This window comes from Melozone crissalis, unplaced genomic scaffold (assembly GCF_028551555.1).
Source record: "Melozone crissalis strain CALT ecotype California unplaced genomic scaffold, PUWL_Pcris_2 ptg000041l_1, whole genome shotgun sequence".
In the NCBI taxonomy this organism is placed as follows: Eukaryota; Metazoa; Chordata; class Aves; order Passeriformes; family Passerellidae; genus Melozone; species Melozone crissalis.
Window position 1 is genome coordinate 1,643,116 of NW_026535819.1, and position 15,212 is coordinate 1,658,327.

General features: G+C 40.7%; 1 protein-coding gene across 2 annotated transcripts in view; it reads right to left on the reverse strand.

Moving 5' to 3' along the window:
• The window catches only part of RABGAP1 (RAB GTPase activating protein 1), a 60,777-nt gene that overhangs the window by 39,018 nt on the left and 6,547 nt on the right, over positions 1-15,212 (reverse strand). For both annotated transcript variants that reach the window (XM_054284484.1, XM_054284485.1), the window contains exons 3-12: positions 10,709-10,940; positions 10,058-10,262; positions 9,298-9,472; positions 8,874-9,031; positions 8,539-8,649; positions 7,856-7,922; positions 6,811-6,913; positions 5,447-5,616; positions 2,703-2,877; positions 1,995-2,088 (exon numbers count right to left, since the gene is read on the reverse strand). In XM_054284484.1, the coding sequence (XP_054140459.1) occupies positions 1,995-2,088; positions 2,703-2,877; positions 5,447-5,616; positions 6,811-6,913; positions 7,856-7,922; positions 8,539-8,649; positions 8,874-9,031; positions 9,298-9,472; positions 10,058-10,262; positions 10,709-10,940 (1,490 nt within the window). The remainder of the gene's footprint in view (positions 1-1,994; positions 2,089-2,702; positions 2,878-5,446; positions 5,617-6,810; positions 6,914-7,855; positions 7,923-8,538; positions 8,650-8,873; positions 9,032-9,297; positions 9,473-10,057; positions 10,263-10,708; positions 10,941-15,212) is intronic.

Genomic DNA, 15,212 nt, shown 5'->3' on the forward strand with positions numbered 1-15,212 from the left:
TTAATAAACTGGCATTTATTAATGTTTGTAACAGTCTAACAGATACATGGATAATAATTTCACACAGACTGGGATTCCCTATGGCCTTTCTCCAGTCTACAGTGTTCTGACACAATAATCTAGATACTAACAAGGCAGACATTTAAATCACTATTTATTGCACAGAACTCGGGACCATCATGTCCTCCTTCACCGTGCTTTCTCTAAATGAAATTAACTAAAATAAAATAATATTTATAAAGTAGTTGCATTTATAACAATGTCACTATAGACATATCTTTATAGAGCATTTATTATGCCTTTATAATGTGTAAGTATATTTATATAAAATACTTCCTATATACAAAATATTTCTGTAAAGGCCTATAAAACTGATTTGCCTAACTCTTAGATCAGGGCAAGTACAGCAGTAGTTCCAATGAACACAGTCATGAAGGCTGTACTGGATTCTTCCCAACTATGTTTGAAATGAGAAAATTGTGTGACTCAGCAGTTATGAAACATCAGCCAAATATTCTTTGGTATCACAAAATACCAAATATTTAATTACTATACAAATCTAATTACACAATTCTAAAAAACTAGCATGAAACTACCTGAAGTCTGATTTTTATGGTTTTCAATCCTCTTATGTTAAAAGCTGGGGGATCATTGCTTCCAAATACACGTTTTTAGTTAAGAAGGAAAGCCCTTTAACACATATTAAAGCTGTTGCCAGCATTAGCACAGAAGCATTTCATATCCTCTTAGAGCTGCCAAAACATTTCCAATGGGAGTCAGGTGGCTTAATTATCTCCGAGCCCTTGGAAGAATTACAAAAAAATTCAAGTTGAAAGAAACTTTCTCACAGCAGCAGATGCAGAGAGCTCATGTGGGAAAGATGTTTCTCCAAATCTAGGAGAGGGAAAAGGGATCATACATCATTTTACCACAGCCTTCCTCTGCTACAAATGTGTCCACTTAGTGCAAAACCAAAGAGGAAGGAAAACAACTTGTTCAAATAAGCAAGAACTGCAGAAAATACTAAACAGTTATAATCTTAATTTAAAGGGATTCCTGTCTAAGTGGTCACATCAATACTTTTTCTCATCTAAGCTGCATGACTGACTCCAATCTCTGCTGTCCCACTCCTTAGATCCAGGAGTTTGACTTGCTGTCCAGTCCCTGCCCTGCTCTCATTGACTTCAGGAAGCAAAAGGCCACAATCAAAGCTGCAATTAAAGAGTCAAAATGAAGTCTGTTTGAGCTCAGTCTCATGCTGCCCATCACCCCCTTTGTGGGGAAAAAATAAAACCTAACAAAACCCCTGAATTTTACAACAGTCAGCATTTCTTTGGAACTGCTCAGGCTACTTCAAGATGAATAAAACAATCCCTCACCAAAGGAGGATTGTGTTGCATTAGCAATTGGACTGTCAAGAAATACTCTTCTTGTACACTGACATTTTCCAGAGAAAAACAGCAGAGCTCATGTACTTCCTTCTTGGCAGGCTCTGGAGCCTTCCTTTAGATAAGGGGGGAAAAACATCATCTCTATCCAAGTCCAAATCTCCCATTTTTTAAGCTACAGTCACTAAGATATGACAGCTGCAGGAAAAACTGGCTGTGAACCCAGTCAGAATTACAAAGAGGAATGGAAGTGATCTGTGCAGAACAGACAAAGCAAGAGCTGCATTTTCTCTACACTACTTAGTTTAGGTTTTCCTTTAATAAAATCCCAAAGAACCTGAAGAGAAGTAGAGTTTTAAGGCAGAAACAACTAAAGACACAGCATAAGTGAATTTCTGTACATTAGGCATGCACTCAAAAATTAAAATATTTATAACACCTCTAAAGAAATCAGAAAACATCAAGGCAGAGAATAAGGGACAGAGAACTAAACCCAAACTAATCTTACATCAAACAGCCTCTGGAAATAAAAACTCCAAGCAGAAGGAGCAATCAGAATGAGAAGATTCAGAACTGTAATTTTCAGAATGTGATTTTGCCACTTACCACTTGGACAGCAGCTCTCCCCACGTTTCAAGAATTTTTTCTGCACACTCTTTGGAAACATCTCCAGAACCACTTAAGAGTGGTTCATCATTGTCTGCCAAGAGAACAGAAGGGACACTTCAGCCAAGGCCACATGGAAGGCCAGCAGGAAAAGTGGAAAAGCAGAAACCCAAGTTATCTCCATTTCATCTTTGTAATGCCAGATGTTTCTATACTCAGAAGTGGTTGTGGTTTGCTTAAAAAATTTTTTTTAAAGTAGAAGTTCTTGAAAATGCATTAAGTTCCAAGCTGGGCAGGTCCTGGTACAGTTTCATCTCTCCCAGATGTCTGACTCTCCACTAAAACACTGTCTGCTGACACTTCCAAATAACACCAGCTTCTCCTTCTGCTCTCAAACCTGCTCACAGCTGCTCAGGGAGGGGCAGAAGCCACATGATAATCCCCAGTTTTTAGGAGCCCTTTTTCACATTGTCCCAAATACAGCACACAGGAGGCCTGGGCTCAGAAAAGCAGGGACACTGAAGTGCCAGAGGAGGGAGAGGCTGACCAGGAATGCCAGGACACTGGTTATGGGATCTTGCAATATTCCAGCAATAAAGAACCCCTCAATCAGGCAGATTCTGACTGGAAGGGATTCTACATCTTTTATAACCACATTATTCACCAACTGCCCTTTCTCAAAGTCCACAAAGCACAGGAGCTTCTTACCTTCCTCCTCATCATCCTCTGGAGGCGATGGGATCATGGAGCCCTGCGAGCCCGACTGCGGCAGGCGCAGGGAGGGGCTGGCTGTGGTTTTCCTCCTCTCCCTCTCAGATTCACTCTCCAGGCACACAACCTCATACAGAGTGTCAGAGTTGTTCTTCCTGTCCTTCTGCTTTATCTAGGAAACAAGGTTCATTCCACTGAGGAAGACACACAAATGCCACATCATTTCCTAAGGCTCTGCCCGCTATTTCCAGAACAGGGGAGCTGAGGAACAACTTCCATCCCATGCTACAGTGAGGAATGTTCACACCTGGGACACACTTAATGCCAGGGGCAGGCTCTCAGTGCTCCCTGAAACCTGCTGGCAGCGTGCTGCACCCACAGGCACAAGGGGCACCTGGATCTGCCATCCACAGGGAGCTCATCTTTCCAACCATCAATGAACTGCACACAAATGCACTAAATGTTTAAAGTTATAAATGCATCTGTGGTCTAAGACATGAAGGTTCCTCAGCAACTATATGAAATATGCAGCAACTTGCCTTTATTCAAACAGTAGTGGAAAATTGAAAGCAAAAACTTAAAAATTATGTCAAATTCTTCTTCAAAGAGAATTTATAAAATGAGTTAAAATAGAAAAGGTTTCTGGGAATACTGATGGTGACAAAAGTAGTCTTAAAAATTTGTTCATATTTATTTGAACAAGTCGAGATGAGCTTTAAGGTCCCTTCCAAACCAAACCAGTCTGGGATTCCATGATTTTCCTACAGTAATAGTCTTTAGCAAAGCTTCCAACTCTGTGCATACATTGCTGCAGGAACACAAATTGCTGAGTTCCAAAGCCTACTCTGTGACCCTGTTTCTCCATAATTTTCAATGCTTTGGTACCTTCCTTTCCTTTAAAGAAGGATTTTTCTTTGTGAAGCAGTTCTAAAATTTTAATACATTTTAAGGACTTGGAATTTTTTTTTCCTAAATGAATAAAAATAGAAAGCAGAGAAGAGAAGGTGAAGAAAAGAGTGAAATAAGATTCATAATTATACTCCACACTAAGCTCCCAGTGCTCAATTTTATTCTTTGGAGCATTAAAAATGAAGAGAAATACATCAAAACTAAAAATGACTAAATCACTAAATGCAATCGGAGCAAATAAAATCCCTCTGCTTTCACCATTTCCGAATAAAGAAACACTGCCAAAGCAAGATAAGCCAATTCTACACAGCTGTACTTTTAATAGGCTAATCATGACTCCACAGAAACAGGTTCCCCTTCCAGGCTTATCAGGCAGTACATTCTATATTTGTTGCTTCCACTACGAGTTTTGATAATCTTCCATTAGTAAACACTGCAAGTTGGATAACCTGACAGTGTCTGTGGAAAAAGAGAATTGGCCAAGATAAGTCACAATGTCTGTGAATTTGGTAAGACAAAAGATCCAGAATTAGCTCAGTAAGATAAGCTTCCTCTAAACTGCCAAACAGAAAAGGCACCTTTTGGAGGCTGTAGAATATTTATAGCCCAACAGCCTCTACATGCTCCACCTCAAAAATATTCTAAATAAAAAGGCTGAGCTCATCCATTAAGAATTTTTCCACCTTAAACTTTGAAGGATAAGGGTTTTTCTTTACATAGAAAAAGAATCCTTGGTGAACTTCATCTTTGTTACTACCCAGATGCATTCTTTGTTAGCACTTAAAGGCAAGTGTAAAAAGAATGAAGAAAAGCCTCTTGCTTAACTCAAAACCTCTTTAAATAAGAACACTTATCATGAAATTAGGACTCCAACACTGCTTTCTTTTTGGGCTGCACCCAGAATTGCTAAGCCTTGAGAGAGCACGTACATCCACATTGTTATTTGCTTTTATACATTTCCAGTTCTTTAAACGGGACTTTCATTTCAGAACAATAGTTCCTAGAGCAGAAGAATAGCAGCTATTTCAAGTACATGATCTCTTCAGTGACTTGGACCTTCAACTTACCAGCCTTATTTTGAGACTAAGTTATTGCCTTGTACTGTTATTAGGAATATCCTGAACAGAAATAATCCTTCCATTTTTAGGAGATGGGTAAAAAAGTAAGTTGGAAAAAACAGTAAAATTTTTTTAACAAGTTCTAAGGATTTTTTGTGGTTGCTTGGATTTTTTTCCCCAGGGCAAACTTGGGGTATGTGTGAAATCTCTGTTTCCAACCATGCAGAAGGGGAAAATAGACTTTGACAAAAAATAATTTCCTTTGGAATTTCATGTGGATGTTCGCTCATCTAAAAAAGAAACGTTCAATTTGCATGATAAAATAAGTCTAGTGATCTATCAGATACCATGTCACCAAGATTACAGCAAGGACTTTTTTTTTTTTTTTTTCTCTTAACCCTTAATTTTACACAATTATTCCTCCATACCCTTATGGCAGCAAGTCTCAGCATAGCCCCAGTTTGCAGATAAATCCTCCCTTCCTTTTCTGGCTGTGGTTTGGCTGGAAAATCCATAACCCTCTCTGTAACCTCGCAGACTCATCAAAGCTATCAAAAAAGCTATTTCAGGCTCTTTATGGGAACTGCAGATAGCCAGCAACAACCAGCACAATAAAGGGTAGCTTTTCTCAAAGTGAAGTTCATTTATTTTACCTCTTTGAATCAGGAGGAAAATGTTGCATTATGAACATTATATCAGTAAAGGTTTTAGCAATCATAGGGAGAAACAGCCTATTAATTGCCAATTTTATTTCTTTATTTTTTAACACATTACCTGTTTCAATTTTAAGAAGAAATTTTCAGTTGAGCTCCGTTTGCTGAAGGGCCAGAACAGCCTCTCATTAGGTGAGCAAACTCTGACTTTTGTCTCCAGAATGAATCGAACGGGCTCCTGCACCTCAGTTATGACCAAATCCACAGCAGTGGTCATGAACAACACTTTATCTAGAGAGAGAAAATGAAGCCACAATGTGAAAAGAAACATTTCAAATAAAATATTCCATAACCCCTTTCCCAGTAATATGGAAGAACAAAGGAAGCTTTCCTTTTCAGAATCGATTTTCCCCCCCGTTTAACATCTCAAAACCCTACAAGTTTCAAAATAGGAAAATTGGATCACTATGCACTATTCACCAGAGAGTAAAGAAACTGCAGCCTTCAAGCCAAGAAAATGATCTTGTTAAAGAGAATAAAAATTCTGCTTTTTCAAATCCCACTGAAATTGTATCCAAAACCTTCTTTAAACATTATAGAGGATCTGTGCATTTAACTGCACAGTGCAGGCCTGTTGCCACCCAGCCTAATTACACTTCAATTCTTTTTTGGTTTTAGAAGTTACTTAAGTGTTTAATACCATGATATTAAAGGCATTTAAGACCATGTCAGCTGTGAAGTTCCAAAAATTGCCTACACACTCTGATGCTCCAACAGGAGGCAACAGGGCTCAGTGACCCAGGAGATGTCTCTGGCAGGGAATGATAAATTGTGTCCTTCAGGCAGGATGGCATCCACTCCAGCACCACATTGTGCCCAGCAGCTGACTTCATGACTTTGCCCAGTCAATTCCCATTAACTTCCCAACCTCTGGCACACAACAGTGACAGGAGATTGAAAAGATGATAATCCAGCTGACATCCTCAAAGAAGTAATGACATTCTCTTTCAGGACTCAAGAGAGCAGTGCAACATCAGCTATTTTTGGAAGACACTTGGAGTGGTTTGCTTTCATTTTCACAGGTATGGGAATCCTTCTGTTTAATTAAAAACTTGGGTTTGGAAAAAATTGAACTGACCACAAGACACTGAGCAAAGCAAGTGCCTGCAAAACTCATTTAGTGCAATTCTCAATGGGATTCTTGGAAAGGTCCAGTGGTGCACAGAGCACCTGCATCCTGCCCCACACCTGCAGAGCCTCCTACAAGGACACAGCTCCTACAACATATTACTGAACATTGCTTACTTTTATTTGTCTTTTTGGGGTTTTTTTTTAATTTCACGTGGCATTTAGCACTCTACTTTCTGAGAACATATCCTATTCTGTGAAAGTCTTTTGTGGGATTCTTCTGAAAAGATAATTCATCCAATGGCCGCTATGGAAGTAATTTCCCTGCCTAGGGATAACAGCTGGCACCATTCATACCTTTTGGTGTTTCTTCATTTACAAACTGGAAGTGTGGAGACTTTTGATTCCAGCTCCCAGTGATCACGTATGATTTCCCATCAGAACTTTTACCCATGGACTCCTGGAAACAAGGTAAGTTTATGTTGTTTTTTTTTTAACAAAGAAGTTTCTACATTATGTAGCACGAGCCCTGTGAAAGAGCTACTGCACTGGCAAGGAAAGGGCAAGTCCATGTGACAGAGTCTGCAGCAGCGATCATCTCTGAGGGAAATAACAGAGTTCCCCTGTAATCCTTGGTGTCCATGCTGATAACACAGAAAGGCCAATTAATACCAATTATTCTATTAGTACACGGCATGATCAGTCGTTTTGGAGGTGGCCATTGAACAGCAGCTTTCAGTTTACAGAGGTGTGGATGAGAACACAATACATGTTATTCAGTCACTAAGAACCAAACCAATATTTTATCTAATGCTCAGCTTGTCTGTCTTCCCAACAACCTTATTTTCTGGGCAATCCAAAGCCTGGCAGAAAACAAAATTATTCATGTAGTATTAAACCTTTTTGAGTAGTCACTCTGTACTGCATAAATACTAGCAAATTTGTTGTCACTTCATCCTTGTGAAGTCAAATGATCCCTATCATTACTCTATAGAGAAAAGTGAGTCACAAGCACCCACTAGTTCTGTGTTACACTGGAAGCCTCTCAGGCCTCGATTCTCACACTGATAACTAAGCTGTAAAACTTTCCATGTTCAAAGCACAGCACTTTAATATTCAGATGTCTAAAAATAAGGTTCCGTGTTTCTTATTTCTGGCCCCTGAATGAGAACAGGCATGACTGACTGTAAAACTGGGCAAGTCCCCTGACCAAGCACCAGGTCACATTCTAACTGAGGAGCAGAGGCAGGGATTGAACTCAGCTGCCCAGAGCCTCACCCTCAGCAGTGGAACCTACACCATCAACTCCCATCAACAACTGCAGAAGTGTTCCCTGTCCATCCTGACACCATGCACAATCATAACCCAAGTTCTTAGTGAGTTTTGTTAAAAAGATCCTTACCAAATCCAGAAGGTGCATGTCGCCACTCCGAACGTCTTTCCCACGGCTAAGGAGAAGGCCAAAACATCTGCCAAGCCAGGCAAAAAATGTAACTGCAAAACTTGGACATGCTCATCAACAAACCATTAACATTTCTTATCTAAGTATTTGCTGTCATACATCACAAACAGCCCATGAATCCACTGACAAACATCAACAAACCTTGACATTTGAATGCAGCATCAAGCACATCCAGCAAAACAATGTCAAGCCAACATCAAAAACGTCGAGCAAGATTCAGGATCATAGTTACAAGATGATTTTACCCAGTTTATAGCCTGGAAATTGTTCCATTACCTTTGTTTTACAGAACAGTCCAATAAAGTCACTGCTGACAAGGGATCCTTATACCACAACAACACTTGGCCTGCAGTCTTCTGCCCTTCCTTTGGTGGCTTTTTTTTTTTGGTTTTTTAGACATATTTGCATAGAATTTACCCTTCAGTAGGGACAAGGATCAGAGGAAACACAAGGACCTCTTTTATGATTTCATTTTGGCCTTTTCACAGATATTTTTGGCCCACACAGGTATGTCCCACTTCATCCTCAAGAGAAGTATGGCACTAAATCACAGAATAATTACTAACCTGCTCCCTCAGAGGCAAAATACAGATAAAGAGTCTTTTAAAAGTTGATGACATTACCTTTCAATAGCAAGTTCTTTATTCGTTGTCTGTTGCACATAAATCACAATCTTCTTATCAATCCCTTGGCGGAGTTTGAAGCATTGCCTGTCCTTGTCTTTGGGAACCGCACTGTTATTCATCAGGAAAGAAAAAAAAGAATTCTCAATTTAGCTGCATTCCTTGCATATAGCAAACCCAGCATCAGACACTGGTGCAGCTCCTTACACCTGGGATTCATTTAAACTAGAATAGGAAACTCTCAAAAAGGGAATTCAGGGACCACCTCAGCCTCACACTCTCTATTCACTCACTTTCCAACAGAATCATATGCTGCACAAAAAAAGAATCTCTACCTGAAATAACCTTTCCCATCATCTTCTTTGATTTCCAGAGACACGGAGAAGGTGAAGATGTCGCTGTCAGGAGTCTGGGGGGTGGCAGCGGCTGAGAGCGGGGTCTGTTTGGCAGAGCGCCGGAAGGCAGTGGCAAAGCTGTACAGGATTCGGCTCACCTGCAGCCAGAGTGACAAACAGCAGCTGAAACCACCCTGCATTTTCACTAATTCACAACAAATTGTATGAAAATAATTCCATTTTAGCATCTAATTAACTTTTTCTGCACTTCTTAGGATAAACTGTTAACTGTGCATTCTTATCCCATAACTAAGGTTTGCTGATGGATGAATTACATTTCTTAAAGTGCCTGAAAAACTTCCTTTAAATTTCATAATAACATGTACATGTACGTAATATCATTTGACAAAAAGCTTGCACTTACAGCCTCTTGGATTTCACATCGGAAGACATGAATCCTGAAGAGTTCTGCATTGTAGTGGCTTTCAGTGAAAGCAAAGCAATCACTTTCAGGGGTCCCATCGTGCCCTCGTACACAGAAAAGGATTTTATAGATTGGATAATTTGCTATTTCTGTGTTTGTCTGAGGATCTAAAAGTCTGTTAAAATAGAGAGAGGGGAAAAAAAAGCGAGCTTGCACCTTTAGAAGAATTATTTCAGCCAGACATAACTTGCAAGCTTTAACAATTTCATATCTGCTAGAGAAGTACACCACATAAGCTAGATCCTGTCATTTTCTGCAAAGCATGACCACCATAATGATGTTTAAATTGAACAACACAAAAAAATACAATGCCACAAATGTTTCCACCAATAATTTCCCCATGGTTTTCAGGGATTAGTCTTCCAAAAGTTACACTAATATTTGGCAGCGGACAGACCCACCTCTGTCAGGCCTCGTGTATCAGACATTTTCCAAACTACTTTCCAGGCTATTTCCAAAGTGCTCATCAATAACCAATCCCACTATGGCTTTGGTGATCGCTTGGATGATCACAGTACATTTTGGTAGAGTGTTTGGTAAACAAATTCAAAGGACTCCTCTTCACAGATGTCTGTAAAACCCACTTCTCCCACTAAAGAAAATCCAAGCTGCTCAAGTCTCCTGCAGGTAAACCATCAGCTGGTTTGCTTCCCAAAGGAGCCCAGATGAAGGCACAGCCCCAGAGCAGCGAGCCCCGTACCTCACGGTCCCCTCGGAGACGTTGGGCACGGACAGGGTGACGTCCAGGGAGATCTGGCACTGGCCCCGCAGGATGGACATCATGCGCAGCGCCTCCACCTCGCTGCGCGGCGCGTTCACCGAGGCACAGCCCAGGTAGGTCAGCTTGCTGAACACCACGCTGTCCTCGTCCGTCACAGGAGTGAAGGGGCTCAAATCCTCACAGTCTAGGGCAGCACAGCAGGGGGAACGTCAGAAACAAGGCAGGGCACGGCAAGGGAAGTGTCAGACACTGCTGCTGACACTGACTGTCAGACACTGGCTGCCCACTGAATAGGAGACAAGAGAGGCTGAGAACAGAAAAGCCAGGCCAGGTCAAAACACTATAGGAAAGCCCTGTACTGATATTTTATACAGCCAGGCAAGTAAGCTCAATATTTGTGCACACATCTCAGGGCTGGTATAGCAGTGTTTTCAGAATACAGGACAGTTCAGCAGATATTAACTCTTGCATCACATACATAACCTGGAATTTACTGCACTAAGTGATTATAATGTGAGACATGGGGAAAGGCTACTGGCCACACGTGTACCTAAATTCTCTTTACTTTCCCCACGGAAAAACAAGTTCATAAGATACTACCACGTATTCCTCCCCTTTTTTTTTTCTAACCTCCTTGGGATGGTTTCACTGGCAAGCTCATTTCTGGTTTCTGGAGTCCTGCCACCGACACTGGGTTAATGGTAGAGGATGCTGACGCTTCAAGGACAACAGGTTCTTCCCCATCTCCATCAGTTCTGACTTCTCCAAGGTCCCGGTCACTGCCCTGATCCTCCATGGGTGGATCCATCAGCACGTCTTCCAGCTCCTGCTGCAGCTGCTGCTCACTTCCATTCCCCACAATCTGAGAGTCACAGAGTTGGGACACAAAAAAGAAGAAAAGACTGTTCAAACAACAAAAAACACCCCTCAGGCACAGGGTCATTCATATTGCTTTTTATTTACCAGTCAAAGCAGCAGTCGACAAATTTAACACAGTTACAACCATAAACACAAACTGCAGGGTGCAAGTGCTCACCAGCATGGATTATATCCTCCCTGCTCTAACAAATCTACTAGCTCAAAGCAGGAATTTTCTAGCACTAGAAATAGCGGGGAGATTACTTTTAAACCAGTCTTTAATCACTAACTACAAAGACTACCTTTGACAGAGAAACTTACAGATGTCCACAGTATGGGCTATAACAATTCTCAGATTAACACCAGAAAGGGATAAATGTAAATATGTTATGTGTTTTATGGGCAAGACAGAGAGGTTTCACAGGAAGAGAAGCATCTGGAACAAGATTATGCCACCATGTTGAGGAGAAGCAACAGCTTTGCTTCGTTTCCCAATGCTCAGCTGCAGTCTGACTTTGAGCTCATTGAAGTTAACATGAAAGCATGAAGGCACCTCAACAGTGTGAAATAAGGTCCTGAAGTGGAAAGGGAATGAAGGCATTCATTTCAGGAAGCTCTCAGATACTGGTTCTAAGGAAACTCTTTGTCCATTTCTCTGCAGTTAATAGGGAAGTGACTGAATTTGCAGAGTATTTAGCAGATACCATCAGCAAATGACACTTGCTTCTAACACTTCTGCAGCTGCTGCTGGTTATTCCTGCTGACACCAAAATTCAACCTAGGAGCACTTCCATATTCTCACCTCTCTGTAAACTCACTGACCAGCTACTAAAATCCAAATTATTCAACTAGCCCAAAAAGTAAAAATCTAGTGACTGTTTTGCCACAGAATCTAAACAATAACAAGAGACATTTATGCTCTTGAAATTGCCACAAACAGAATGTCACTTTTTGTACAGATTAAAATACACTCCTGTGCTGTGATCACCTGCCAGGAGCAGGACAGGGTAACTGCCTTGCTCAGCTGTACACCCACAGGGGGAGGCAGCTGTAACCTGCAACTAGTCACAGAAATCCACATATTGCCATTTTCCTCCCAACAATTTTAGTATTAATTTGTGTGATACATTGTGGAAAAATCCTGCACAAGCATGGGGGTCATCAAAGGCAGAAGGCTTTCAAGCATCATGTTTATTATTCGAGTCTTTGCATACAATCATCAGAAAGATGATGATGGATGATGATGATGATGGAAGATGCACCATGTTCCTTTACTATATGGAGTTCATATGTTTTGCAACAAAATAGAATTAATTAATTATAGTGTCCTGTCAGCCCCTTCAAAGGCTATATATCAAAAAACCTAGAGTAACTTCTAGTTTACAGAACCTGTTCTCTATGAAACCTGAAGTTAAAATTCATTCTGGTAAAAAACTGCATCTGATACAGCTTTCCTCACAGTCAACAGACTTTGGTTTGGGAAAGGAAGGTGAAAAATTCATATCCAATGAGAACTACATGTTGTATTGGTATTAATATAACATGTACATGAAAAATGTTCTATTCTATCAAGATTAAAAGCCAAAAAATCTGAACTGTGATTTACTCTACTTGGTAAAATAATCAGTATAAATAACATATCTAGATGTTACATCTATAAAGCATGATCTTGAAAATAAAATTTCCCAAAAATAGTAGTGACAGGTAAAACACAAATTCAAGTTGTTTACAGAAAATAGGCATGTAAAAATAAAAAACCCATCTCATAGGTATTCTAAAACATCATCATCAAAACTCCATTTAAAAAGCAATTTTAACCAATTTCTCCAAGAAAGCTTTCCTTCTTAGCCCAGACTACCCTCAAAAAGAATTTTAAAAGGCACAGTAACCACACTTCTGGACTAGAAGCGCCCTGCTGTTCTCACAGCCCCAAAAATTAAGTGCAACAAACCAGCTGCCTGCACACCGAGGCCTAAAACACAAACCAAGGTCAACTTCATGTCAACTAAAGGTTTTTATGCACCCATTTGGATTCCCCACATCAGGGGAACAGGGCACACAAAGGTGTAAATGTGCCTGAAACCCAACCCCAACTACAGCCCCAAAACCAGAGCCAGCCTGGCAGAACCAAGGGCAGGAGGGAACAGTAACAGCTGCAGCTGAGCAGGGCTTGAGGCTGAGCAAAGAAACCACTGCCCTGATCATGGCTTTGTCCATTTCTCACTGAACTCAAAACGGATTTTACTTCATCTTTAACTAAGGTTAAGTAGGAGGGACTTCTACTTAAGTAGAAGTAGAAATTTGCTACTTGGAGGTAGGAAACTTCCCTTAGCACACCAGGGGATTTATCAGAACTGTGATTTATTCCCCTCTCCTGACGCATGTGCTGCCACCTCTGCTGGGAGAGGTCTCGCTGTGCTCCACACTGTGCTCCAGCAGCAAAGCTTTCCTAAACCCAGCCCAGCCCCACTGCCAGTGGGCACAAGCAGACACAGGAACAACACTAGAAAGCAGAGACAGCAGGCAAACTGTATTTCTTGTTTAAGACAGAAAATTGCCATTAATCACTCAGATTGCAGCCAATAACCAACAGCACATGCTCTCCACACTGGAATACTGAAAAGTTCAAGGTGAATCGCTTTGTTCGAGGCTTGTGCTCAGTCCAGGCTCCAAATTCATAAAGAAGCTTAAGACCTGCAAAGCTCTGTGGCATTCAGTGCCAAACTAGAGAACAGCATAATTTAATTTTACAACTGATGATCAGGAGGCAGCAGAGCTCATGTTCTTCCTTCCTCATCAAGAGAAACAGCACACCTGCAGCCAGCATTTCATAAACCACTTTGGAGGCAAACAGGGATACAAATAGCTCCCATGTGGAGCAAGAACTGTTGCAGACTATGACATTTCATGCCTCCAAATTTTTGTTGGGGATAACAGGATGGAACAGAGAAGCTGGTTGACATAAGTCTCCTGGGCTCTGAAACGATGCTTCAGGAGCTGATTACAGACAGTGCCACAGAAGCATTCTCAAGGTAAGTACCACTGTGAGACTACTCTGAATTCCTAAGTATTGATGCTGATCCTGATCTTGATGCTGCTGGTATTTGCAGCATTAAGAAAGACAAGCATGAGGCTACAGCCTTACAGCAGGTTTCACAGATCACCAGGCTCCATGCTCAAGAAATGTTCATGTTTTTTAGACTATTGTATGATGCAAAGTGACACCTTCTACAACCACCATAAAACGTACATGAACTTTTTTGCCAGATTAAGAAAAAGATCAGTTTTCAGATTCTCAACTGATAGAATTTATTTGAAGTCTTAAGCAAGAGAAAAGAGCCACTATAACAGAATGTCTTGCCCCAGACTCAAAGGAACACAAGAAAAACAAACAAAGCAGTTGGGAGGTAAAAGCAAGAAGAACAAAAGCATCAAGAAATGTTCGATAAAGTCTCTGTTACAACTACTGCAAGGGAAAAGAGGAGCACCCAGTCCAACAAGCAGAACACAGGATTTCTTATCATCTTTAGAGACAGAGATGCAGCTGCAGACAGACATCAGTTTCTTCCAATGGTGGAATATCTCTTTCCATCTCCCAAAAGAACACATTAACTCAACTCACTATAGGGAAGATCCAGTTTTCAACACATTAAAGTGATGGAATTTGGAGCGATTGCCTTACTTGTGCCACTTTTCTTAAAAACTGCTGAAATACAAATTGGAATGAATGTTGCTCTAAGTAGCAAAAAAAAAAGTAGAGGGTGTCAAGGGTCTCTTTTCAGAACAACACTTTTACAAGTGAGAAGATGCCAGTGCCCTTCCAGCTCTCACAAGCCTTTCACAGAGAGCTTGTGTTCTCTGATTCATGCCAAGTTGTTAGTTATAACCACTCTTCTACGTTTCTTAAAGAGAACATTTCACATTGGGGAAAACTTCAGTGTATCTTTGAATTAACAGATACAGTCAAATCCATGTATGCTAATATTGCTTTCCACCTGAAAGCTGTGAAAAAATCACAGTTCCACGTTCTTGACAATCAGCCTGTTTCATCCCAAGCACTTTAGGAAGAATTCTGCAAAGTGGGAAAAAACCCACAGCTAGTGATGGAGAGAGCTCTTACTCAAAACCTAATTACCACTTCTGACATCAGCAGTGAAGAAATTACTGACAAAACTGGTTCTTGAAAACGTTCTCCCTTCTGTCAAGTTTTCCACAACAAAGAAGTCCCTCTTTAAGCTCTCTATGGTTAGTTTGATTTAGAAGAACAGGGAACAAA